Source organism: Enhydra lutris, unplaced genomic scaffold (assembly GCF_002288905.1).
Source record: "Enhydra lutris kenyoni isolate GAN:26980312 unplaced genomic scaffold, ASM228890v2 scaffoldscaffold44, whole genome shotgun sequence".
Classification (NCBI taxonomy): Eukaryota; Metazoa; Chordata; class Mammalia; order Carnivora; family Mustelidae; genus Enhydra; species Enhydra lutris.
This window is the reverse complement of record NW_019154128.1, coordinates 13,479,297-13,503,361: the sequence shown is the minus strand read 5'-3', so window position 1 is coordinate 13,503,361 and position 24,065 is coordinate 13,479,297. Positions and strand designations below refer to the sequence as shown.

Below are 24,065 nucleotides of genomic sequence, written 5' to 3'. Positions count from 1 at the left end.
TCCAGAAAAAAAGCACACTGACCAGCAATCCATTTATAACTTACAACATCAGCATAATTTCATGCTTTTGTTTTTACTTTCCATTCTGAAATTTTATTTTCTGTGTATAAAATAAACAATGGATGTAGGCCAACCTTAAGTCACCAAATGGAATCTATCAAGCAGTGTTCTATTTCTGGGCAGCTGGAGCATTCTACTTTATGTTTCACAATTTTGTACTTGTAAGAAATGTGAAAAAGATAGAATTTCTCAAGCATAAGGTGTGGTCTTACATGGTCACTTTTTTAAAGATGGAATCGATCATTCTTTTAAATTCAACTCTAAGTTTTGGGGTAGCACCTAGTAAAAAATACATTTTCTAAAAACGTTCATTTCTTGATATTAAGAAAATGCCGACAAAATTTATACTTAAACTACCTCTATCACTGATTTTCTTTTTGTTTCCACTACTCTCTGCTGCAGAGAGTTAAGGAAGGTTGGTCTTATCCCTGTTTTCCTGAACTTGAAGAAATTTTTCCTTCAGAAAAGTAGCTGGGTGAATTGACCTGCCTTTCTTTCTTTCCTGGTTTTCTGCTTTTCTTTTCCACAAAGGTAATGCCAAGACCTTCCTCAAATTTTGTCCTCCTGCTGTCCTGCCCAGCCCAGCTGTTCCCACCCCCATAAAGATCCTAACTCTAGGCCTGACACAGAACATTCTAGACTAAAACAGACTGTTATCTTAGTCTCTGTTTCCTTTCATGCCTGATGCCCTATCTGGCAGCTCTATCTTTTGCCTCATCTTCTTTTCTGTTATTCATATGCTCCCTGGTCCCCGAGGGTTCAGCTGGCTCACTTGGCTTCTAACCCACAGCTCCCCAGACTGGGAGGTAAGAGCCTTAAAGGCAAACTCGTGTTTTCACCTGTACCTAGAACTGGGTCTGAGTCTGCTGAATTGAATGCAATCTTGACCAAGTCTTTTTCATGTTCCCAGCAGCTACCAGGCCTAGAGCCCACAATTCCTGTGAGTGTCCAATGTTTGAGAGGTTTTGTCATACCCTTAAGGATGACGGAGGTATGGCAACTTCAAACTTGGCTAAAACGTAGGTCCCAAGGGAGGATTCTGTATTTTTAGGTTCAGACTATTAAATGAGAGACCAAACAGAAATGATGAGAAAGAGATGAGTGGAGAGAAGGAAGGTGCAATGCCGTATGATTTCACCTGTAAGTGGAATCTAAAAAACAAACAAAACCACAAATGAGTAAACAAATAAAAAGCAGAATCAGACCCGTAAACACAGAGACTGATCGTTGCCAGAGGGGAGGGGGTGGGGAGATGGGCACAATGGGTGAAGGGGAGTGGGAGGTACAGGCTTCCAGTTATGGAATGAGGAAGTCATGGGAATAAAAGACACAGCACAGGGAACACAAAGATTTCCTAATGGCGATATAATGGGACAGATGGGAGCTACCCTTATGCTGAGCATACAATCACCAGTAGAGCTGGTGAGTCACTATGTTGTACACCTGAGATTAATGCAACATTGTGCTTCAACTACACTAAAAAACAGAAAGTCTTTTACTACTTGTAGCCTCTTAGGGCTTCACTGACTTCCTCTGTCCCTCTGTCTTTACAACACCGATGGATTTACTTTGTTTCCAGCATCAAATCAGGTTTTCAGAACTGAGCGACAGGGATTAAAAACAGAGTGGAGATGGGATTCTTTGTCTGGTTTCCCAAGGCAGAAAAAGTTGTTATTCACATCAACTATCAGGAGTGATTTCTCAACACCTGGCAGGATTGCTGAGAGTATTAATGAAATCGCACACGCAATTTACATGTGTGATTTACATTCTACAGGAGGTGCTCAAAAATGTTCATTTTACTTCTCTTATGGCAAACTCACCAAATGCGTGGACCTAGGCTGTCTGAAACCCATGCCGGCTAATATTTCATGTCAACCCAAGTGTGCAATACCGCCGCTCAGCTTCATGGCCAGAAAAGTGATTTAGGATTCTCCAAGTGCAAAAATCAAGGCTCCAAATTTGGGTGGTAGGGGAAGGAGGTGGAGGAGTAAGAGAATTAAACAAGGTGTTCAACAGATGATGCTGGCAAAACTTGAGAAAATTTAATACTGGCAAAGGGATGTTTAGAACTGTGGGTATTACGTGGATTAACTGGCAAAAAAAAGAATACCTTTGCCTAGAAGTTTCACATAAATGCAAAAGTGGTTTTTCTGCTTCAATAGAAGCCGAATTACCTTGACTGTCCTCTTTATTCACATGAGAGCTTCAGTAAAGAAAGAGCAGGGACCACCTCTTACAGGTTTATATCATGAGAAAAAGAAGTAAAACAGAAAATGAAAAAAAACCTCAAAATTCAAGTTTCTTGTTCAAATGGTCTCTATTTCCTTATGAAACACCAAAATGTGAGTTAAGTACCCTAGAATCAGAATAAATCTTGCCTTGTAATTGTTGACCAAAACGCTTCCTCAACATAAGAGAACTTTTTGAATGCCGATATGATTTCTTAGGAGTGATAAGTAACCTAGTAATAATGTTAAGGCCCCAACATGAAGAATTTTGGCAACAAAAACAGACGGTTAATTCTACTTAAAAGACAGGGTAGCCCTGCCAGCCAGTGTTGTTCCCAAATGAGGTAATGTCCATGGCTCTTATCTAGCCTTTATGGAGATTTAATGTCATTTACCATCGGCTCTTTCCAACGGGCTGCATAATCTCACCTCTTCTCATGTGTGTTACTTCTATCCATGTCAGCATTGCAATTAGAAACCTCTGGTTTTTAAAATGATTAAGAAACTGATTCCCACATGTCTTCTTTTGATGCATGTCCTATAATTTGAGTCTTGCTTCAACCGTTCCAGAAAATTCAGAGATCAGCATAGTTCTCATTTTCAAGGTATCTTATAGAAATACTCTGAGGTTTGATAAATTTATGTAAATATTTTTTAAAGAAGCCAAAATGTGTAATTCAAGAAAAAGTTCTGTGAAAGAACTTGCTTTCACAAAATGATTTCCTCCTTTCAAAAAAAAAGGGGAGGGGCCTATTTTATATTTATTTAGCTGGCTCTGAAAGTCCCATGGAGATTCTCATGCCTTTCAATCCCTAACACCTCTTTTCCAGGTGCAGGCCTTTTATCGGTTTCAAAGGTGGCTTTATGTGGAGAAGGAATCCAAAAGCTGTAGAAAGGAAAGAGAAAAAGAGCCCTCCTCATCTTAACCCCTTAAGCTTTCCTCACAAAGAACAACAGAGTGAAACCGAACTATTACAACACAGATGAGACACGCAAATGGGACACGACAGAAGGGTTTTCACATGCCTTTGACTTCCTTTTTTCACCCAGGGTACAGACCAATCTTGGTAAAGACAGGAATCCGTTTGACAAACATGAACACGACACCTAACACCCAACGCCCATACTGTTCTGTTCTGTTTTCAACAAGCCCTTCACCTCCCAACACTCAGGAACAAAAGCGACAGACACAACCAATCTGGAGTTACAGGTCTTTTACCTTTCTGGGGAGTTTCGCGCTTTGGGTCCCAGGAAAAGTCAATTTGAGATATCAGAGGCAGCCCAGAGACAGAGCAGAAGACCATGCTTTGTTGCCAGGCAGACTGGTGAGACAAAGGCCTGACCTGTTAGGGCTGCATGTGGGAAACGAGGCTGGGAGGCCCATTTGTACAAGTGGCGAGACAGCCAAAGAAGCAATTCCAGCCTTACCACTTCTGACAAAATTCAGCCAAGAGTTGATCTGCAGGGAAGAAAATCTGCTGGCTGATCCCCACTCCTTCCTTGACAATCTGAGCCCCCCTTCTAACTCAGCTGCAGAATCTAGACATCTTTGAAGAGCCTGTTCTTAGTTACTCATTACTGCCAGCTCCTAACCTTCAAAGCACAAGAAATGGACAGAATCAAGTCACCTAACTTGTATGTGCCTCAGGGTCCCACGTTTAAAACCAAGATAATACCACCCTGTCTTCTCATCATTGAGATATACTGAGGACCAAGAGAGGCGAGTGCCTGAGGATCTTCCCCGAAGAGACCACCAAAGGCCCACAGTGTATACAACACAGACCAAAGGGTCTGCCCTGGGGCCCTTGGGGATCACCGTGCTCTTTTCAGATCTGCAAGATCAAACTCTTTCCAAAACGCCACTAGGCCACTCCTTCTCGTGCAGTACACAGCGGAGTCTGCTGGGGCCACGAGGTGTATGATGATGTCATCACTCTAATCATGACTAATGGAATGTGTGCTTGTGAGTTCTTGTGCTGTAAGATTTTTTGTTTTAGAGTCTAGTTAAGTATCAGTAGACAAAAGCTCTTTGGAATCTTCAATAACTTGCCTGAGGTTAAAGAGGCCCTGAGACCAGTGCAAGACCAGCCAATCCGGAACTTGGTCCCACTGAAGCATGCAGTTCCCAGGTGGGTCCACTTCTCACCCACCCTGAGCCTTGCCATGTGCTGTTCTCTCTGCATGAGGGACTCCCCTTCCCTCTTCTGCCTGGCTAGTTTTTTTCTGCTCTTTACTTAGATGTTGCTTTCTCTGGGACACTTTCCTTGGCTTCCCCAAAACGAGTCAGATGGCCTTGCCGTGTGCACACTACACTGTGATTGCCCAAGTTCAGGCGTTTTTTGGCCTTTGACTCCTTTGATGCAACAACTGTTCTGACAGACACAGCAGTATGTAGGAGGCATTCCACAACTACTGGCTGATTATATACAACGACCAAGGAAGGAACGAAGACAAGAAGATAGGTCTCTCTTGCATTCATTCTCACCTAGAGGGAATCAGTTACTAAAAATATTAGTGTCCATTATAGAACAGGCTCACTAAAGCTAGGATAATAATAACAAAAGTAACTATATACCATATTATGTACCTGGTGTTATTCTATGCACTTGATATGCATTAGTTCATTTAATCTTCACAAAATCCCTAACAGGTATACATTACTATTATCCTTATTTCAAAAATGAAGACACAACATTATAGGTTAACTATACTGTAATTAAAATTTAAAAACTTAATAAAAACAATGAGGAGACAGAAGTGTAGGCAGTGAGTAGTAGATCGGAGATGGACGCTAAGCCTGTCTGGTTCCAGAGTCCCATACTGTTAATCACTCTAGCCTCTCGTGTCGGCAGTGCAGACCTCAAGCTTAGAGCATATATTGAGATCCCAAGGCCATCTCTCAACTCTGCTCACAAACCAGGCACAAGATTTGATACTTAAATCCCCCTCCAATGCCGACCCACCATGAGTGACCCCGGCAGACACGTGAGCAGATCTCACCAGTACCATCTGTTTCCTAGGTAAGAGGTAGGGCTTAAAATAGACAATTTCAGGGGCGCCTGGGTGGCTCAGTGGGTTGGGGCCTCTGCCTTCGGCTCAGGTCATGATCCCAGGGTCCTGGGATGGAGCCCCATATCGGGCTCTCTGCTCAGCGGGGAGCCTGCTTCCTGCTTCCTCCTCTCTCTCTGCCTGCCTTTCTGCCTACTTGTGATCTCTGTCAAATAAATAAATAAAATCTTAAAAAAAAAAAAAAGACAGTTTCAGTAAGAAGTCTATTTCTCATTCATTTGTTGTACTTTAGTCCTTTCTAGAGGAAATGTTAAAAGCGATAAATATATTTGTATATTTATTAAAAATAAAAGGTCTCTCTTGTAGCACAGAGAAAAAGGGAAAGTGGGGATTGACCTTTCCATGTGCTGTGGTGTTACACTGCCGGGGAAATTCCCCGTGATGTGTATAACTCTCCTTCTGTGTCCTGTACTAACTCCTCTTTCAAGGAATGTCCACAGCTTCACCCTGAACAGGGAGTGGCCCAGAACATTCTGCAGGCACTTGATGGAAAAGACAAAACTCTAAGTGGTTCAGAGAGGTAAGTCCAAATGGGAAAGCTTACTGTGTGAAACAGGATTTACTGCAAAAGACGATCTGACTGAATCACAGTGTGATGCTGTACTTAAATGTTTTTTAATGGAAAAAAAAAAAAACATACCTAGGAAATACCTTTTCTTTCAGCAATAGAAAAAAGTTCTACAATAAAGTTAAAAGCTTGTGTATCTTGGGTGATGGACATTGGGAAAGGTATGTGCTATGGTGAGCGCTGTGAAGTGTAAACCTGGCGATTCACAGACCTGTACCCCTGGGGCTAATAATACATTATATGTTAATTAAAAAAAAATAAAGCTTGTGTATCAAATCTTAACCTGCTAACAGTACATGAGAAATCAAACTTTATCCTGTGCTGTGTGACACAGAGTAACTGTATTTACCTGGAGAAGTGTCCCATGAATATGGTTTTGCCGGAAACACTGGTCAGTGTTGTTGGGGAGTTTGGCCAACAGAGTTTGGATGGTAGCAGGGATTTCATCTACCATAACAAACGGGACCAAGGCACGAGCTGCCATTTCACGGGACCGGTAGACAGGCGAGTAACCACATCTGGGGAGACAAAAACACAAGATAATTCAATACTCATTTCCACATTCGTGCCTTTGTATATGCTAATGTTCTATCTAGTTCCAGATGGGACAACTAAGCTGGGGGAGATAGGAGTTCCCAATGTTTTTTTATACTTCCCTTATGCCAATGATTGTATGTGTGGGTTATTGTTAGCTCTACAGGTGATTTTCCTTTTCACATAAAAACCATTAATATCTGTGGTTTTATCACAGGGATAAATGCAGATCGGCTCTGGGAATGATTCAATAAGCAAGTAGTAGCAAAAATAGCTTCCTCCTCAACAATCAAACAACTATTCATTGGGCACTCAAAATGAACAAACGATAAGTGCCAAGAGAAATAAAACAGTCATTGTGAGGGAGCCTATACTCTGGTCGGCAAGATGAGCAGTACATTTGAGAAGATGACCAAAAGCGCAAGACAGTTCTGGGAAAGTGATAAGCAAGTGATTGTCATATTATGGCTATGTGAGGATAAGACTGTAGGTTGTGGTATCGAGAAGGATAGAACTCAGGAAAGCAAGCATAATTCTAAGAAGGCCGAAACCAGGAAGTTGTTTCAGCCAGTAACAGTGAGATAAAGAAAGGGTAAAAATGCTCAAGGGACAGGTAGATGTGGTCTGACTAAAGCAGAGGCTCCGAAATAACATTGGAACTTCAGGCTGAGAAATGGTTTTGGCTAGACTGGGTAGTGCCACAAATGACAGACTCTATGATCTTGAACTTATTGTCAAGAGAACAAGAGTTGGACCCTCAAGTCACTGAATCCTAGCCTCTGGGATGACTCACACCCAAAGAGCTTGAATAAAAGCCAGTTCTTAAATAAGTGAAAGTCAGAGACAAGTGGTATTTTGAGATTCTACAGAGGTCATTGGAAAGGCAGGTCATCTAAGGGCCTCTTGACTTTGTAAACACTCAGAATCTGAGAGCCCACAACCATTTTGTTGAAACTGTGTACTTGAGAGCCTTCACAGAGATAGTGTTATTTGAGGGGAAGGCCCAATACGGTAGGTCTTGGCTTAAATAAGTTCTTATCTAGAACTCGCGAGGCTCCATGATCTTTTACCCAATTTAAAAAGTAACTCAACTCATAGAAATATCTTAGACTCAGAGACAAGGATGGGGAAGATTAGAAGATAGTAGACTCTATGGAAGAAAGAGACGATCTCTTGCTTTGTTTTCAAAATTACTTAGTATTCCATAAGGAATTATTGGTAGGATCTGGGCCATGGTAGGTTTAGCATGTGGAGGGACAAAGCCCTATGACTGAAATGTTTCTAATACCCCAGAAGTATCACTGACATTTATCTTAGTATGACAATAAAAGAAAGACAGAATTTCTATACAATATCTGTTTGGAATGATCCAAACAATTTCATTATGGGGAGTGGTAAGTCAAGCACTGTGTCATTTTTTTCCTCCTACAAGTATAGGTCTGTGAGACAAGTCAATCACCACACACTTCATGGATAGGGAAGATCTCACCTTACATGGTACTGTAAAATGCTGAGAGCTAATGTTACAGTAGGTAGCTAGAGATTTCCCAGTGGTCTTTGACTAGGTTCTGCCAAATCACCCATTTTCTACTTATTTTTCCTTTAAAATGATTAAATGTTTAATCCTTAATTGGCAAATACATTGAAATGTTTGCTTTGGCTCATGGTGGGTGGGGGGGGGGTGGAGATTGAGAAAACTTCACTTGACAGAGAAAAGAAAATACTCTGAAAATGCTTTGAGATTTAATTAGCAAATGACCTCACTCAGCCCAGTCATTTGTCGGAAGCTTCCCCATCTGTCTGTCCCCTACCCCTCCAACACACACACTTTGTGTTAGTGTGTGTTTTATGTTACCGAACTGGGCTCTTGTATATAAATGTTTCTTTTCAAATACAAATAACTCTGACATGGTTACAGATGTTTAGTTTCTAATGAGCAGTAACTGTACACTAAAGAATGCCCCTCCTTTTGCTCCTGACCTTTAGCAAATGATGATTTCCCAAAGGAATCTGGCATCCATACAGGAGAAAGAATGGAAAGTGGGAAAAGTGCCAGAGTTTTCTGTTTTCGGATACCCTGTGCTAGGGTACTTTCCAAATGCACACAATCAGGTTAAAGAGCAAAACAAAATCTCCCCTTAGAAAAGTAATTCAATTACAGAAAAAAAGAGAAGCTTACTTTAAAAGTAATATTTAATTATCACTCATTGTGAAATGATGATTAAATGTAATTTTAAACTCCTCTCATTGCACATTGTTAAAATGGAAGAATAGATTATAGTCAATACACACACACACATACACACACACACACACTAAGCAAAAAAACATTTCCAGGTTACTGTTTTGTCAATTACTGGGGGGCAGGGAGGGATCTGATGACATTTAGCTTTTCTCCAGGTCTATGTGGCCTGGAGTGTGAGGGGATATAAACACAGTCTTTTTAGCCCTGAGCAGAATATATCTGAAGCTAAAATCTATCTTTCCCTTGGGTAGAATCTACTAGTTTGATTCAGTAAATGTGCAGGAATCAAGCAGAGATGCATTTTGGTGACAGAGAATCTAGTGGCTATACAGGATGGAAAATCAGAACACCTGGATCTCCATCCTGCTTTTGGACACTCTTTTATGACCTGGACAAGTCACAGTAACCTCTCTGGGTCTCAGCTTAGCCAGCAGTGGTAGCAATAATCAATACTCAGTGTTCTCACCTGATGTCTATGAGAACATTCCAAGGATGCTTTGGAGATACAAAGTTTCCCTAGTGCAATGTGCCTGTGTCCAGCACAGCATCAGCATCTTCTAAGGACCCCAAGCCTCTAAAGGGCTTCAATGAGAGAATTAAGACTGTGGTGTGAATGTTGAACCATTTTTAAGAAGAAAAGACAACAAATTGATGATATAAGGCAATGAGTTTTGTTTTGGCTTGGGGCTTTTTCTTTCTCTCGCTCTCTCTCTTTTTTTTTTTTTTTGGCTTCCATTAAAAGTAAAGAGGAGGACACTCAAGCCCTTCTGAAAAGAAGTAGGGCTGCTTCTGTCTCTCTAAGCTTCAGTTTCTTCTGGAAAATAAAGCAAATGGATTTGGGATCTCAATGGTCATTTCTCCTTTTACTATTGTTTGAAAACCATGTCGTCAGTAGCTCCAGCTGTGTTCTAAGCCTGAACACAAGGTCCTTCCACAGGATGTACAGGCCATGCTGACACCTGAACCTCGAGACCTTTCACTCCAATTAACCCTTTCCACATTCATTTTAATCTCATCTTTACTGAGCACCTACTGCGCTCTCAGCACTGCGTACCATGAGAAATGCACATTTGGGGGGCGCCTGGGTGGCTCAGTGGGTTAAAGCCTCTGCCTTCACTCAGGTCATGATCTCAGGGTCCTGGGATCGAGCCCCGCATCGGGCTCTCTGCTCAGCAGGGAGCCTGCTTCCCCACCCCCGCCCCCCGCCTGCCTCTCTGCCTATTTGTGATCTCTCTCTGTCAAATAAATAAATAAAATCTTTAAAAAAAAAAAAGAAATGACACATTTGTCAGCATAATGCTTGCATCCTGCAATCATATAGCCTGGGCAGCTTATAAAACACCCGCACACCCCTATTTCTTTATTATGCAATATTCCTGCAGGACATGAGGGCATTATAAACCTAAATTAACAGATGAAACATATAACAAAGCTCAGAAGAGTGAAGTGGACCCTCCAGCATATATAAGCAATAGCACCCAAGCCGGGGCCATATCCATGGCTCCAAGATGGAGCCTGTGGGCTATTCCAAGCTATACCTTGGACCTGGAAATCCAGGGAGCATAAAGATATCTCCCAGCTAATAAAAACACAAGCTTTACAAGTATGTAGAAAATCCCTAAATGAGTGTGTTTTTGGTTTTTGCTTTTAATATTTACAGGATCATGAAAACATTTCAGGATCTCATGTACACTGTGGACTCTCTCAAAAGAGAAACGGATTTATAAACATATACAGACAATTTCCCATATAATTTCAGGGGTGCACAACACACACCCAAAACCCCCCGGGCAGGGCTTCCCAGACCCTGGGTGAGAATCTCCAGTTGCTCCTTTGCACACAGTGTGACTGTCAGGTCTGTGCTCTGTTTAGAGACGGAGACAGAGAACAGGACTCTGGCTCACAGGAAATCATTGGTCTGGAGGGGAGCCAGACCGATAACCCTGTAATCGCAGACCAGGAGTACCGTGGAGGCACACACACAGCTGTGAGCAGCACAGAGAAGCTAAGCAGGAGGTGGAGTTGGAACGGCTTTCTGGAGGGGAGAAAGGACCTTCAAGTGAGGATGATACAAACCGCCGGACTTCAGGAAGCCCGGAGAACCCTGAAGAGTTTAGAACGTGGTGTTCTGAGGAGGCAACAGGTCTTCTGAGATCTCCCCCCAGCTTCACCCTGTTTCCTAGAGTGGTGGCTGAGCTTTATCCAGGTGTTTCCCTCTTTATATCTACCCTCAGAAGCTGTTCCGATTTTCTTGGAAGGTTTCACAGGTAAGTGGCTGGACATCACCCAAACTGTTTCTGCTCACCCGAACTTCCTAGAGGAGGCATGGAGACATCTGCTAAGTGCCTAGCACAAGCCCACGCTGGGATAGGTACCAGGAAATCAGAAAGAAAAGCCACACTCAGGCTACGGGAACCTACAGGGAATGGGAAAGATAGGCCGATCAGCCAATGCTTCTCAGGGCCCCAGGAAGTAACCATAGGCTGTTATAGAAAAGCTAAGGGGAGACATGCAGAGAGGAGGGTAGGTGGTCTGGGAGATATGGTCCAGCTGGGGTGCAATGGGGGCCAGTAGAAAGAACATTCGGGTTTGACCTGTGTCTTTCCCTACATGAACCTAAACTGCCCTTCTGTGTGTCCAGACAGAAGGAAGGGAACTGAGGTTTACTGAATGCCTACTGTGTGTGGGGGCTGACCATGTAGTCTAGACACCCTAGTTCATTTACTTCACTAAATCTTCACTCCAATGTCATTATCATCATCCCTATTTTAAGTTGAGGAAAATGAGGCTTCCCAACATACTTCAGATCATAAAACTAGCAAGTGGCAGATCCTGCATTCCAGTCAGGGTCTACCTGCAAAATCTAGGCTTTCTCTTTCTCTATCTCTCTCTCATTTTAAAGATTTTATTTGTCAGAGAGAGAGAGAGAGCACAAGCAGGGGAAGCAGCAGGCAGAGGAGAGGGAGAAGCAGTCTCCCCACTGAGCAGGGAGCCCAAAGCAGAGATGGATCCCAGACTCTGGGATCATGATCTGAGCCAAAAGCAGACACTTAACTGACTGAGCCACCCAGGCTCCCAGCAAAATCTGCTCTTTCTAAGATCTGACGATGCAGTTGCCTCAAAATCCTCAGTCTTGGAGAAGCTTTGGAAAAGTTCAGCCTAGTCACGCTGAAGTGTGACTGGCTTTTGGAGCCATTAAGTCTCTAACTGGTAGAAGGTGAAGCAACAATGAAGATGATGCTGATAACAGTGAACACTTTCTGAGCACCTACAGAGGGCCAGACTTAATGTTAAAGTCTTTGCATGTATTACATTATTTAATCCTTATAACAAGACAGAATAGCTGAGAGAACATTCTGAGGCAATGCAAGGGAGGTATTTTTGATAGGACTTCACAAGGTCCACTGACCTTGTGTGAGTGCCTCATTTCACAAGAATCAGAGTGCAAGTCTTCAGAGAAGTCTCAGAATGACTTCACAATCCAGCTAATAGCCCCTTCCACTCTCCCTTACTGACATAACCAAGGCTCCCCCAGTTCCTCTGCATTCCCAGACCCAGCTCCAGTCCTCTCCTCACTTGCCACAGGTCAAGCAGTACCTTGTACCAAACAGAAGCCCCGAAACCTCTCCTGCTGATAAAGAAGGCCACCCGCCTTCTCTAGATGCCCCTACCTGACTTGGGGGTTGGCATCTTGGGAGCTGGGTCGAGTTTAAAGAAGCTGTGTGTGACTTACTCTCAAGTCCTTCACCAGATTTACTCAAGAAGGCCCCGCCATCATGGCATGTTTCTCATACCACAAGGCTATCTGCTGTTGGGCAATGGTCATCCATTGATCAAAGGTGCTATACCCCTACCTTGCAGGTTATCTCTGTAGGCTGGGTGAGAAGGCAGAGACCTAACCCTACACTATTTTAAAAGAAAAATCTTGCTATAAAGTTGACCCTTGCATTACATGGGCTTGGACAGCTTGGGCCCAGTTATATGTAGTTTTTTTTCAATAAATACATTGGGAAAAAATTGGGGGGAGATTTGTGTCAATTTGAAAAACTCACAGAGGAACTACGTAGCCTAGAAATACTGAAAAATTTAAGAAAAAATTAGGCATTATTGTAAGAATACAGAATACAATCCATATAACAGATAAAACATGGGTCAATCAACTTTGTTATCAAGACAAAGCTTCCAGCCAACAGGAGGCTATCAGTTAAACTTTGGGGGAGTCAAAATACGCAGATTTTCAATGGTATGGAGTGGGAGGATCAGAGCCCCTAACCCCCTGAGTTGTCCACGGGTCAACTGCATATGTTCTGTCAAACCAACCATTGTTTCATTCTTAGCACCTCTGCTCATATAATTCGCTCTCACTGGAATGAATGTCCTTTCACCCTCTACACTCGGGGAACCCCTCTTCTTCTGACCTCTGCTCAGGTATCACTTCTTTTGCAAAATCTTACTGCACCCCCTCCAGTGGGAAGCAATCACTTCCTTTCCCATCCCCTGTCCCTGCAATGGCACATTTAGATTATCAGAGACCAGGGAGGGGCACACCTCCTCTGCCTTCCCCACAACAGCCTCAAGGGTCATGTTGGCCAAACCAAAATGATCTGGAGAGCAGAAATAGGGTCTTTCTTTCTTTTCTTTTTTTTAAATTCCAGTATAGGTAACAGAAACAGGGTCTCATACTTCTGAATAATACAGTACATTGGACAGGAGCTAAGAACCTATTCTGGAATCCAGAAGACCTTCGTTTAAATCTAGGTCCTATTAGTGTGTGACCTTGGACAGGTCAGTGAACCTCTTAACTTTTTATCTTTTCTAAAATGGGCAAGAGAAATGACCTCACGGCGCTGTTGTGAAGCCTAAATGAGATAAAGCACAAGAGACGCAATGCCTACAACTTAGCGATCGGTCAGCATAGCTGTTATTAAAGCGAACAGGTGGATATCTTTCAAACTTAAAAGCTTTATCCACATGCACAAACTCTCTAGTGTTCTCTGTCTCAAACACTGGCTGAGGACACAGAGCCTTGCTTGTACCCAACAGGCTTCAAGGGCTCCCAAGGGCTACCCTTCCCTCTCCCCACCAGCGGAGCTGGAAAAGACAGATGGAAGACTGAGTTTCTTTGGGGCAACTGGCTAGTTTATGTGAGGCCTACTGCCTTTATTCTTCAGGTCCAGGGCCCAAATTTCATTCCAATCCTGTTTCTAATGCTGTTCACCAAAGAGTTCTTTTTCCTTTTCATTGGGTATAATGAGGCTGCTCCCAATGATGAAGAGGCGACGACGACGAGGACGACAACCCCGATGACACAGACTTTGCTCCCCATGACGCCATTCCGACAAGGCTTTCGAATCTTGCTTTCAGGAAACATGTACGTGTGTGTGTGGATACATGTGTGTGTGGGTACACATGTGTGCACAAAAGAGAGAAACCCCTAAGGGGGGAAAAAAAAGCTGCACCAGAGTTTGAAAAACTCCGTGTGTCCTTTGACTATGTTTTTGTTGTAAATGCAGCATTCCTGAAGCCCTTCTCCCACATTCTCAGGTGAGTTCAGTGCCCAGCAGGGTTGCCAGATTCTCTACTTGTCCTTCCTATACCAATTTTCTGTTCGTGAAAGGCCCTACCACCACCCAACCTCCTTGTTCCTTTCCCTGCAACTCAAAATGCCAGCACTTAAAAGCTGCGTTTACTGTAATCTTGCCCTCTGAACAGCTCATGGATTTCTTTACTCAAATATGTTTCTTGGAAGGATAATGGGTTCAGGACTTTTGAAGTTTGATTTTTTAAAATCCTTGTTTGGGCAGTGAGAGAGAAATGAGAGCTAGACAGTAGCTAAACTAGAAATTGCACATTGCCAGCTTTCCTGTACAAAATATATATGTATCTGTAGGCAGAATGCTTAGTTTAAATGTTTATCTGCTGGGCAGCTCAAAGCAGTAACTGCTCTTTGCAAATTGACTCCAAACAACACGGTAGAACCTTTTTGAAAAAAAAAAAAAAAAAAATGTTTTTATGAAGAAATGCTGACAATAGTGAACCACAAGAGAACATCTGAAAACGGCAGTGTGTAACCACCTGGGACAGCTCAACCACAGAGCTCAGCCACGGGAGACACGTTCTCTGAAGATCACCTCCATTCGGCCTCCAAGTTACCAAAGTTCTGCACAGGCTGATCAGTGACACGCTGTTAACGCCCGAGTGGTGAAAATGGCAGCTGCCAGGAGCTGGGAATTAACCTCCATCACAGTGATACCCATCCAGGCCCTGCAAGAGCTGGGCACTGCAATGGGCCACGTATGTGTCAAAAACACGGGGGCACGGGTGCAACAACAATGGCTAGTTGCATCCGCACCATTCCTTTTGGTGCTAGGAAATAGAGCGAGGGAATTTTCCAACAAGGACAGAGGAAGGTGTCTAGTGTGGTGCTTACTTCAAAAAGCTTTTTGAATGGTGCACCTTAATTATTTGGAGCTACAAGTGTGACTTAAATAAATGAAAGGATGCCTGATTGCTGAATGCGAATCCCTGGTTATTTGTTGATATCAAAATATATAGACAAAGTATGAAAATTCTTATTTCATCTGAAATTTCATTTCATTCTTTCATTATTTTTTGCCTTGATGAATTCAACTGGAAACGAAATTTTTTAGATTCCAACCAAATGGTCTAGACAGTTGGAAAGAAGGGGTTTTACTCTCTGGAGCAATGAGATATGGTGTACCTTTACTTAACAATGATTCTTTCCTAACTCTGGGAAAAACATGAAAAAGACTTTATGGCAACATAAATACAAAGACTTTGGAAGCCCTAGAGATTAAAACAGAATCATTATCTTCAGTCTTTCCCCAAAATAAAATGGAATATTATAAAGGGGAAAAATATAGATATTTAACACAAACAGTATAAAACTTTCCTAAACAATGCAAATAATCAGTAGATTTAGTTTGAAATTTTGGCATAGTCTTCCCTCCCCGGGCCATGTGTGAGGCTTCTCTCGGACCCTGAATCAGTAAGCCGCACACTGGTCTACTGGTCTCCCCGTGGACAGCTGGAAAATCTGTCTGGATATACCCTCAGGGCTCCCGGGTGTGATAAGCTGTGTGCGGGGCAGGAGCTGAGGGCGGCAGCTCGTGCAGACAGAGGGAAAGAGCTGCACATTCCTTTGAATAGCAAAAGCCCTCACATTGTTTCTACTCTGGCTCCACAAAAAGCTGAGAGATGAGCCCATTCAGGCAGCCAGTGATTTCTAAAGGGGTTGAATGTAATACCTGGCTCCAGCTCGTCTTGCTTCTTTCCTTGCAGATAGTAAGTGGCTCACAGAAAACAGTCCTGAACACACAGGGTCTCCGTGGGATAACAGTCACTGCTCAAAGGCCAAGTTCTCAAAGCAAATTCCATTCCAGTTGAAAGTCATTCCATTAAACTTTACAGCGTGTGGTTCCATATTTACCATGAGTAGTTTCCAGTTCACAAACACAGGACTGGGTGGGCAACTCAATGGACTACACAAAGAATTTACCTTCTTTTAAATCTAATATACATAATTAGGGGGAAGGTTCAGAAAGGAATGTTCTTGGTCTGGTTGAAAAAGTTTGTTTTTAGCTTTCCAATGTTTCAGAACCCGCGATAGCTCTCTATCGCCACATTAAGTACAAATTTCTCATTCTGGCATTCCAAGCATCCTCAATCTAGCCCAAGACTGGCGGAGCAAATCATAGGTGCCGAGTGAATCTTTCTCAAACCAACAGAACCTGACTTTTCAGGTGACTATATCTGAAAAGATATTAAAATCTCATAAAATCTAAACATCCTGTGAGTCAAGTGAGGGCTCAGCATACACTGATGATAATTTCTAAAGAAACACTTTTAAATGTGTACAGTTTTATTAACTTCCCTTTTGATAAGAATTTGTTGGGTTTCTGAAAGATTCCAATACCCAAGACTAAAACTCAAGAAAGGAAAAAAGAAGGGAAGGTAGCATCATTGACTGTGTGTCTGCTAGATGTCTGGCAAGATGCTAGGTATTTCTGAATATTTTATCACATTTTTAGTACTCATATAAACCCTTTAAAATAACTATATGATACTGTATAAACATACGTAGGTTTTGCTCTAGATGGCCTAAGTGGGAACATGTACAGAATGATGAGTTACCCAATGAAATGTAACCACAATCAAATAAATTGCATTGTGCCAATTTCTTTCAGTTATGGTAATGCATGTGTAATCCTTTGTAAGCAATTTATCCCACTTAATTCCAATGGCTGGAACTCGTATTTGTAGACCCTGTACATAATGAATTGGTGGCCTAGGAATGTCTCCTACTGCTCTAACTAGTGTTTTTCAAAACAAAACCTAAAGCTTTATAATATATGATCTTTTTTAAAAAAAGATTTTTATTTATTTGACAGAGAGGGCAAGTGAGCACAAGCAGGGGGAGCGGCAGGCAGAGGGAGAGGGAGAAGCAGGCTCCTTGCTCAGCATACGGGGAGCCCATACGGGGCTCAATCACAGGACCATGGGATCATGACGTGAAACATAAGGCAGATGCTTAACTGACTGAGCCACCCAGGCGCCCCTATATTATCTTTAAGAAAGGCAAATTAGTCACCAGGAGGACATAATAACTGACCCAAAGTCATCCACCAAATTATGGTCCTTGTAGCACAGCCATCAACCAGAAGTTAATGAAGAACCCCATATCAAGCTGCGACAGGCACCCTAAAGGTTGTGGCGGTGTCCTCTGCTGACCTCGATGAACACTGATTACCTCTGGTCAAATCAACTATAGTCATTGAAGGTACGGCGTTCATTTAGAGACAAGTTCAGAATGTCCAAGAAGAGAAATCGTTAACATTTTTAGTGACAAGAAGAGACACATACAGGTCAGTACTTTGTCTTGGAAAAAAATAATATACATGATCATCAGCTCTAAGTGACTTATTTTGGTGGCGTGAAAGCTGCTGTGAAGTAGAAACTCTCACATGGGCCCCTTGGTGTCTCTGGAGAGAGGCTACTTTTAAAACATCCTTAGAGTAAAATATTAGCATATAGCAATGTGGCCATAGGCAAATTACAAAATGTCTTTTCACAGCCTCACCTGCAAAAGGAGATTAGAGTAAGGGACCTCTAAGGTCCCCTTCAATAGCCAAATCCTGTAATTCAATGGACATTTCAACATCCCAGGCAGAGAGCTATCTTTTTTGTTTTAAAATATCTTTATGACCTCTCTTGACTTGCTCCATTGCTTAACCTCACAATAATACTGATGCCAGTAATAAAAGTTGTATGTCTAATACTACCCACACTCATTCTTTCTATACTTGGAGCCAATTTTCTCTAGTTTGAACCTCTCTGGAGTTGGAGAACAAATGACCAGTGTCTTCGACACACAGGAAAACCCTTCATTAGTTGTATTGGAATCCTGTCATTAAATCACCCCTTGCTCTTCCCTTCCGCAGGCTAAAACCACTCGACTCCTTTAATCATGTAGAACCTCTTCTCTAGAACCTAGCTAGTTATTTTGCCTCTACAAAGAGTTAAATGAATCTTCCCAATACTATCAGCTAAAACAATGATTTGTGCTAGAGTTGGATGAGGGAAATTTGAGCATTTCTTTGGATTTGATTACTCTCCAGAGATTGTAATTTGTTTTTGCTAAAGCTAATTAATGCCCCTGAATGACCCTCCTGTTTTGCAGCATCATTTTGAGCTAAAAATCAGAGAGAATGGATTTTTAAAAAACCATGAAGTACATGAAAAGTTTGGAAAAATTCCAAGAAATTGCATATTTTTGGCCTGAAAAAAGAGCAGAAAAAAGCAAGGAATACTGAGATGTTAGCAACAGACTCACCCCATGGAAGATTCTTTCCTCAAATGAAGACTACAATTAGGTAAACTGAGTCATGTATCAGCAAGCCTACAGCATCCAAACACCAGCCATATTTTTAAATACCTTCAGGGAAAGTTTTACATCCTCCTATGGTTGCCCCAATGCCCATGTTAGTGTCACAGCCAAAAAGTACTTAATTATAATTATACTTTTTCCTGCTTCAACTTAATTTCTTTTTGCTGATTCTATATGCCAGGCAAATAGGAATCTGGGTCAAATGAAACGGGGTCAAATTCTGAACTCACATGCCAACAAAGACAATACATGGAGGGCAAATAAACACATGTAAAGACGCTCAGCATCCTTGGTCATTAGGGAAGTTCAAGTTAAAGCCACAATGAGATACTACTACACACTCACTAGAAAGACTAAAGAGTTAAAGGCTGAGCATACCAAGAGTTGCCTGGGATATGGAACAACTGGAACTCTCATCCTTTGCTGGTGGGAATGTAAAAGGGTACAATCACCTTGGAAAACATTTGACATTAAAAGTGAAACATACGCCATCCACACACCCCACTCATTCCACTCCTAGGTGTTTATGCTAGAGAAATGAAAACATATGTCAGTGCAAAGACTTGTACACGACTATTCCTAGCACCTTTATTTGAAATAATCAAAACTAGACACAGCACAAATGTCCAGCAAGAGGTGAGCCTGTAAAAAACTTGTGGTACATCTGCGTGATGAAATAGTATTCAGTGATAAGAGGGAGCAGAAACACATAATAACACGGATGACTCTCAAAATTAACACCGCTGAGTGATAAAGGCAGACACAATAGAAGGCATAATGGGGGATTCCATTTACATGAATGGAAACGACATAAATGCAAATTAATTTATGGTTCCAGAACACGGAATAGCTGTTGCCAGGTAATGGGAGCAGGGTGGCTGGAGAAGATCACAAAGAGGCACAAGGCAACTTTTATAGGTGATGGGTATGTTCACTATCTTGAAGGGATGATGGTTTTATGGGTGTATAAACTTACCAAATAGTACACATTAAACGTGCACTTTATTTTATACCAATTATACCTACATAAGGCTGGGTTTAAAGAATAACCTTTCACATACTTTAGAAAAGTTGCTAAGCTATTGACAGCCCGTCTGGTTTCCCCTTCTCTGCCTCCAGCCCCACCCACACAACAGCCCAAGTCTTCCCTTCCTCAGATCAAACAGGCGCAGCAATTTCCTTTGAACTTTTATGACTAGAATTAACTTTTCCTTGTGCTCTCTTAAAGAATCCAATCAATAAACACTAACGATTAATAATAATCCTAACGATTAATCATATAAGAGTCAAAAAACAAAAACCGTTTTTCTTTTTTTTTCCTGGGACAATGTTCCAAATCAACGTGCTGTTCTAGGACAGGCTTAGGGGGATTAAGTGACTTGCCCAAGCTCAGAACAGGAATGAATGAACAAGCTGAGTTTCAAAGTCAGGTCTGTCTGCCTCAATTGCCTGCGCGAGTTGCAAAAACCAGTGTGCCTCAACTATGAGGCTTTGTACCACCACAGGACTGAGCAGCAGTAACACATGTTAAAAGAAATTCAATTTCGTTACACTTACGCACACTTGACAACTCAAACCATTCAACTGAGCAACGCCAGATTTGCTGGGCCAGCTTTAATAAACACATCTGCATTTAGCAGTAGGATTTTCCATGTGGTTATTAAGGTTAAACAGAATTTCCCCCCATCTTGAGTAGATTAAACTGCTTCCTAATATCTTTTATTTTTGCTTATTCCATAGCAAAAAGGCAAATTTCAACTCATCCCAGTTCGAATCATGCCAAATACTGAGAAAACAGAAGCCAAGTTAGTACACTGTTATTTAATATAGTCCAAATGAATTCACAATGGAGACCACTGTGCAGAGTTTAAAAATGAAACAAAACTGATCACACACAGACACACACACACAACCCTACCACTAATTAAAAATATATTAGCGTTACAACTATACAATTTCAGTGGTGGTGTTATCTTTGTTTGGAAGCAAGGTACACTACCTTACGACTGAAGCCCTCCAGCATTTAATTAGGTTACTAATTATAAGGAGAATCATATTACCTTTAAGTCCTTCCCTGGATTGTGACTGAGGCCTAATACATTAATTTCATGGTGATTGTATTTTCAAATGGGGAACATGTCAATAAAGAATTCTAGCCATATCCTCCAACAAGTACATGGGACTGAAGGTTTGGGCTGTGACACAGTTTGATACATTTTCTGGAAAAAAAAAATCACTAATTCCCACTGCTAACTTTAGTGGCAAGAGATATTTTATATTGCATTTTAAGCAAAAGTAGCATTCCAAGGAATCTTTACAAAAGTTATATACATGACTATAAAAAGAAACAAGAAAATTATTCACATTTATTTATTTCCATTTGAATTTAACGAACTTAGCCTCAGTCTCATCTTACTTCCCAGCTTCCCTCCTTGCCTATCAAAAACAAAAGCCAAAAAAAAAAAAAAAAAAAAAAGAAAGAAAGAAAAAGAAAAAAAGTCAGTGTAAATTATATGAGTCATTCTTCAATCATGCCAAGGATATAACCTTCAACCTAAGATTTAAAATACAGTGCTATGTGTGAAATTCAATACTGTTTTAACTTTTGGGCGCTAAGATCTAATAAGTACATTTCAAAGGAAAATTAAACAATCTGGATCACTTCCATTCATCATCATGATTTCATTAGTAGATTTCTATGGTTTTGGCGACATTTGCTATATTTGGATCCTGGGTAAACTGGAGGAATTTGCCATTGTTTAGTTTATAATCTGTATCACCAGTTCGTACAAGGCACAGAAAAGTTCTCCACTCCCTTAGATACTTCAAAGCATCTCACTTATTATTTAAGTGATTATTCTGACAAAACCATTAGTTAAGAAGAAAGCAAAGAAAATTTATTTTTTAAAGTGGAGATTTTTAAAGATGTGTCTTTCATACCAGACTGTTTTGACCACCCATGCTATTTCTGGCAAAATCTTTCACTTCCTAAAAGAATGCTTTTTTAAAAAATTCCAATTTTTCTTACCTATAAGAATCGGTCAGGGCTTATTTTGACTGCTTTCACTCAAAATGAGCTTTTATTTGAGTTTAAATTTTCTATAAATTTAATTTCTATAAATTTATAGAAAATTTAAACTTACTTTAACGTCTTCTTGGGTTCCTATATTTTCTTGCCTTCTCTACGGAAAATACTAAATCTGAGAAAAGTACTGCTGAAACCTTGATGACTATCTCACAACTTCTTCAAAGAATGGCAGGCCTAAGTGCATAAGCACCACTTGCACACGGAAAAAAGAAGCATCTTTTAGTCAGGGTTCTGAGTTTAGGACTTCTGGGTTAACAAGAAAAAAAGTTTCAGATTTAGAATAGGGTTATATTCCTATTTCTTTCTTTTTTTCTACCCTGAAATTCACACTGCAGCTAGGTAACCAGGGAACATGTTTGCAGGGCTTAAGAAGTTTCTTGGTCTAGTTGAAAAAAAAAAATGGCAACGGTGCAGTCCTCAAAAAGAACCCCATCACCAGGAAAGCTGAAAGAACTGGCTGAGTCACAGGTCAAGAGCCTTACAACAAAAAATGGGTTGGGCTGAGGACAGAACCTAACAGGAAAGCACAAGGTCAGATGTGAGTTTTATTTGCTGAAGAAACATGTGCTTGACCACTTAATGGCTGCCAGATACCAAGAGGAGTTTAACTTACCTAATCCTCCCTCTGGTCGTGGAGCATTTCCGAGCCACTCTTTGAGTACCAGAGCAAGAGATGCTACTGTTCTAGCCTTCAAAAGACCTTATTCCCCTCCTTTTTTACATCTGTGGAAGGAGAGTGGCTGTTGTGGTTTAGAATCCATCATTTTCAAGATAGGGCTCTTCCAGTCCCCAGATTTCCCAGTACATCCATATGATGGCAGCCAAACAGTTTCTTTATCTTGTGTTTGTTGAGGTGTTCGGGGCTCACAGCCTGATGGCTCTTAGAAGGGCCAGTAATGCCTTACATGCAACAACAATTCCATTCAAAATAAAGCAGACCATGCAGCCTGACCCTTTGGTATTTAAAGTAATGGAGCTGCCGGGAAGCAAGCATTATTCAATCATTAATTAATTTATTTTGTGATAAAATAAAAATAACATAAAACTTACACATTCTTAAGTGTACAGTTCAGTGGCATTAAGTATGTTTTCCAAGCAGTTTTAGGACATTTTAGACTCCGGCCTCAATGTCTAGATACTCCGTCATTCACTGGTTGATAATCATGGCTTCACAGAGGTAAATGTCATTCTATTTCCAGGTAACTTCTTGGCTAAGTATTCAAAGTTAGAGTTCATTCAACACACCAGGGTTTGCCCGCTTGAGGTGAAGAATGAACCACCAAATCCAAGCATTTGTCTATTTCCTTCCAGATGGAAGATAGAAACTCTGATATTCTCCTCCCTGCCATTAAGCCTTTCGGAAAATAAGGAACCCACTATTCCCTGACCTTTGGGATTTTTGCAAACACCAGACTGCAGTTCAGAACACAGACAAGAAACTGTCCAAGGAAAACATGCCCCCGAACGAACAGGATATAAACAGAGCTGTAACTAGGTAATTAATGGTAGGGCCTTGACTCCCCTCACTTCACTTCTCTGATAACAATCTGGCATTTTATCAGCAGGGTCTTTTATCTGGAAGGATTCACTGTGTTCTGCTGCCTGGAACTATTCTGGGAAGGGACAAAGACAAGCTTTCATCTTGGAAAGGAAATGGAACCACATCTAGAAGGGATAAAGAAGAGTCAAAGCTGTAAAAAACAAAACAAAACAAAAAAACCTCTAAGTCTTTCCCTGCCAGAAGGGAGAGGTAAATATAATAAGATGTCCCCTTTCACTGAAAGCACAGGAATAAAATCCTGGTTGGGAAGAAGTCACTGCAGTCCTCACCCGGGCCACATGTGTGAGGATGGCAACTTGCTTTCTGCCTATGTTCCAAGCTCTGCATCCTCTCTCCCCACCAGCCTTATCCCATCCCTAACACTTCACTCAACCCAAGCCTTCCATTTCTCTTCCTGTCAAAACCCAAGAATCTTAAACTAAATCATACTGTGGTAAAACTGACTGAAAATCACTTAAAAGTAATATGTTTCACAGTGGGATTTCCATTTTAGAAGGGATCAAAACCATACACTTAAATAATGAAAATCTACCTGTGAAACTTCCAAGTTCAGCTCAAACTGGAGAAGGCATGTGAGAAAACTGGGTGGGTAGAAGGCACTGCTTAGGACTTCTGAAATCATTGCAGATAGGTTTCAACCACCCTAGGAGTAAAGCTGGTCCGAGTGAATGACTACAGTGGGGTCAGAATCTGGCCCTGTGAGTGGCTGCATTCCTAAGGGCAAAAGGGGCCGCCAGGGAGTTCAGATGAATTAGCAGTAGAAAGCATTCCCTTATTTGCCCTCCACACACAGCCATTCCAC

The 24,065-nt window shown here is 41.5% G+C and overlaps 1 protein-coding gene across 4 annotated transcripts in view; it reads right to left on the bottom strand.

Annotated features, from left to right (window-relative positions):
- Nucleotides 1–24,065, bottom strand: part of LOC111155863 (THADA, armadillo repeat containing) — a 328,485-nt gene that overhangs the window by 146,545 nt on the left and 157,875 nt on the right. For all 4 annotated transcript variants that reach the window (XM_022516299.1, XM_022516297.1, XM_022516298.1 and 1 more), the window contains one exon: nt 6,278–6,446. In XM_022516299.1, coding sequence (XP_022372007.1) covers nt 6,278–6,446 — 169 coding nt within the window. The remainder of the gene's footprint in view (nt 1–6,277; nt 6,447–24,065) is intronic.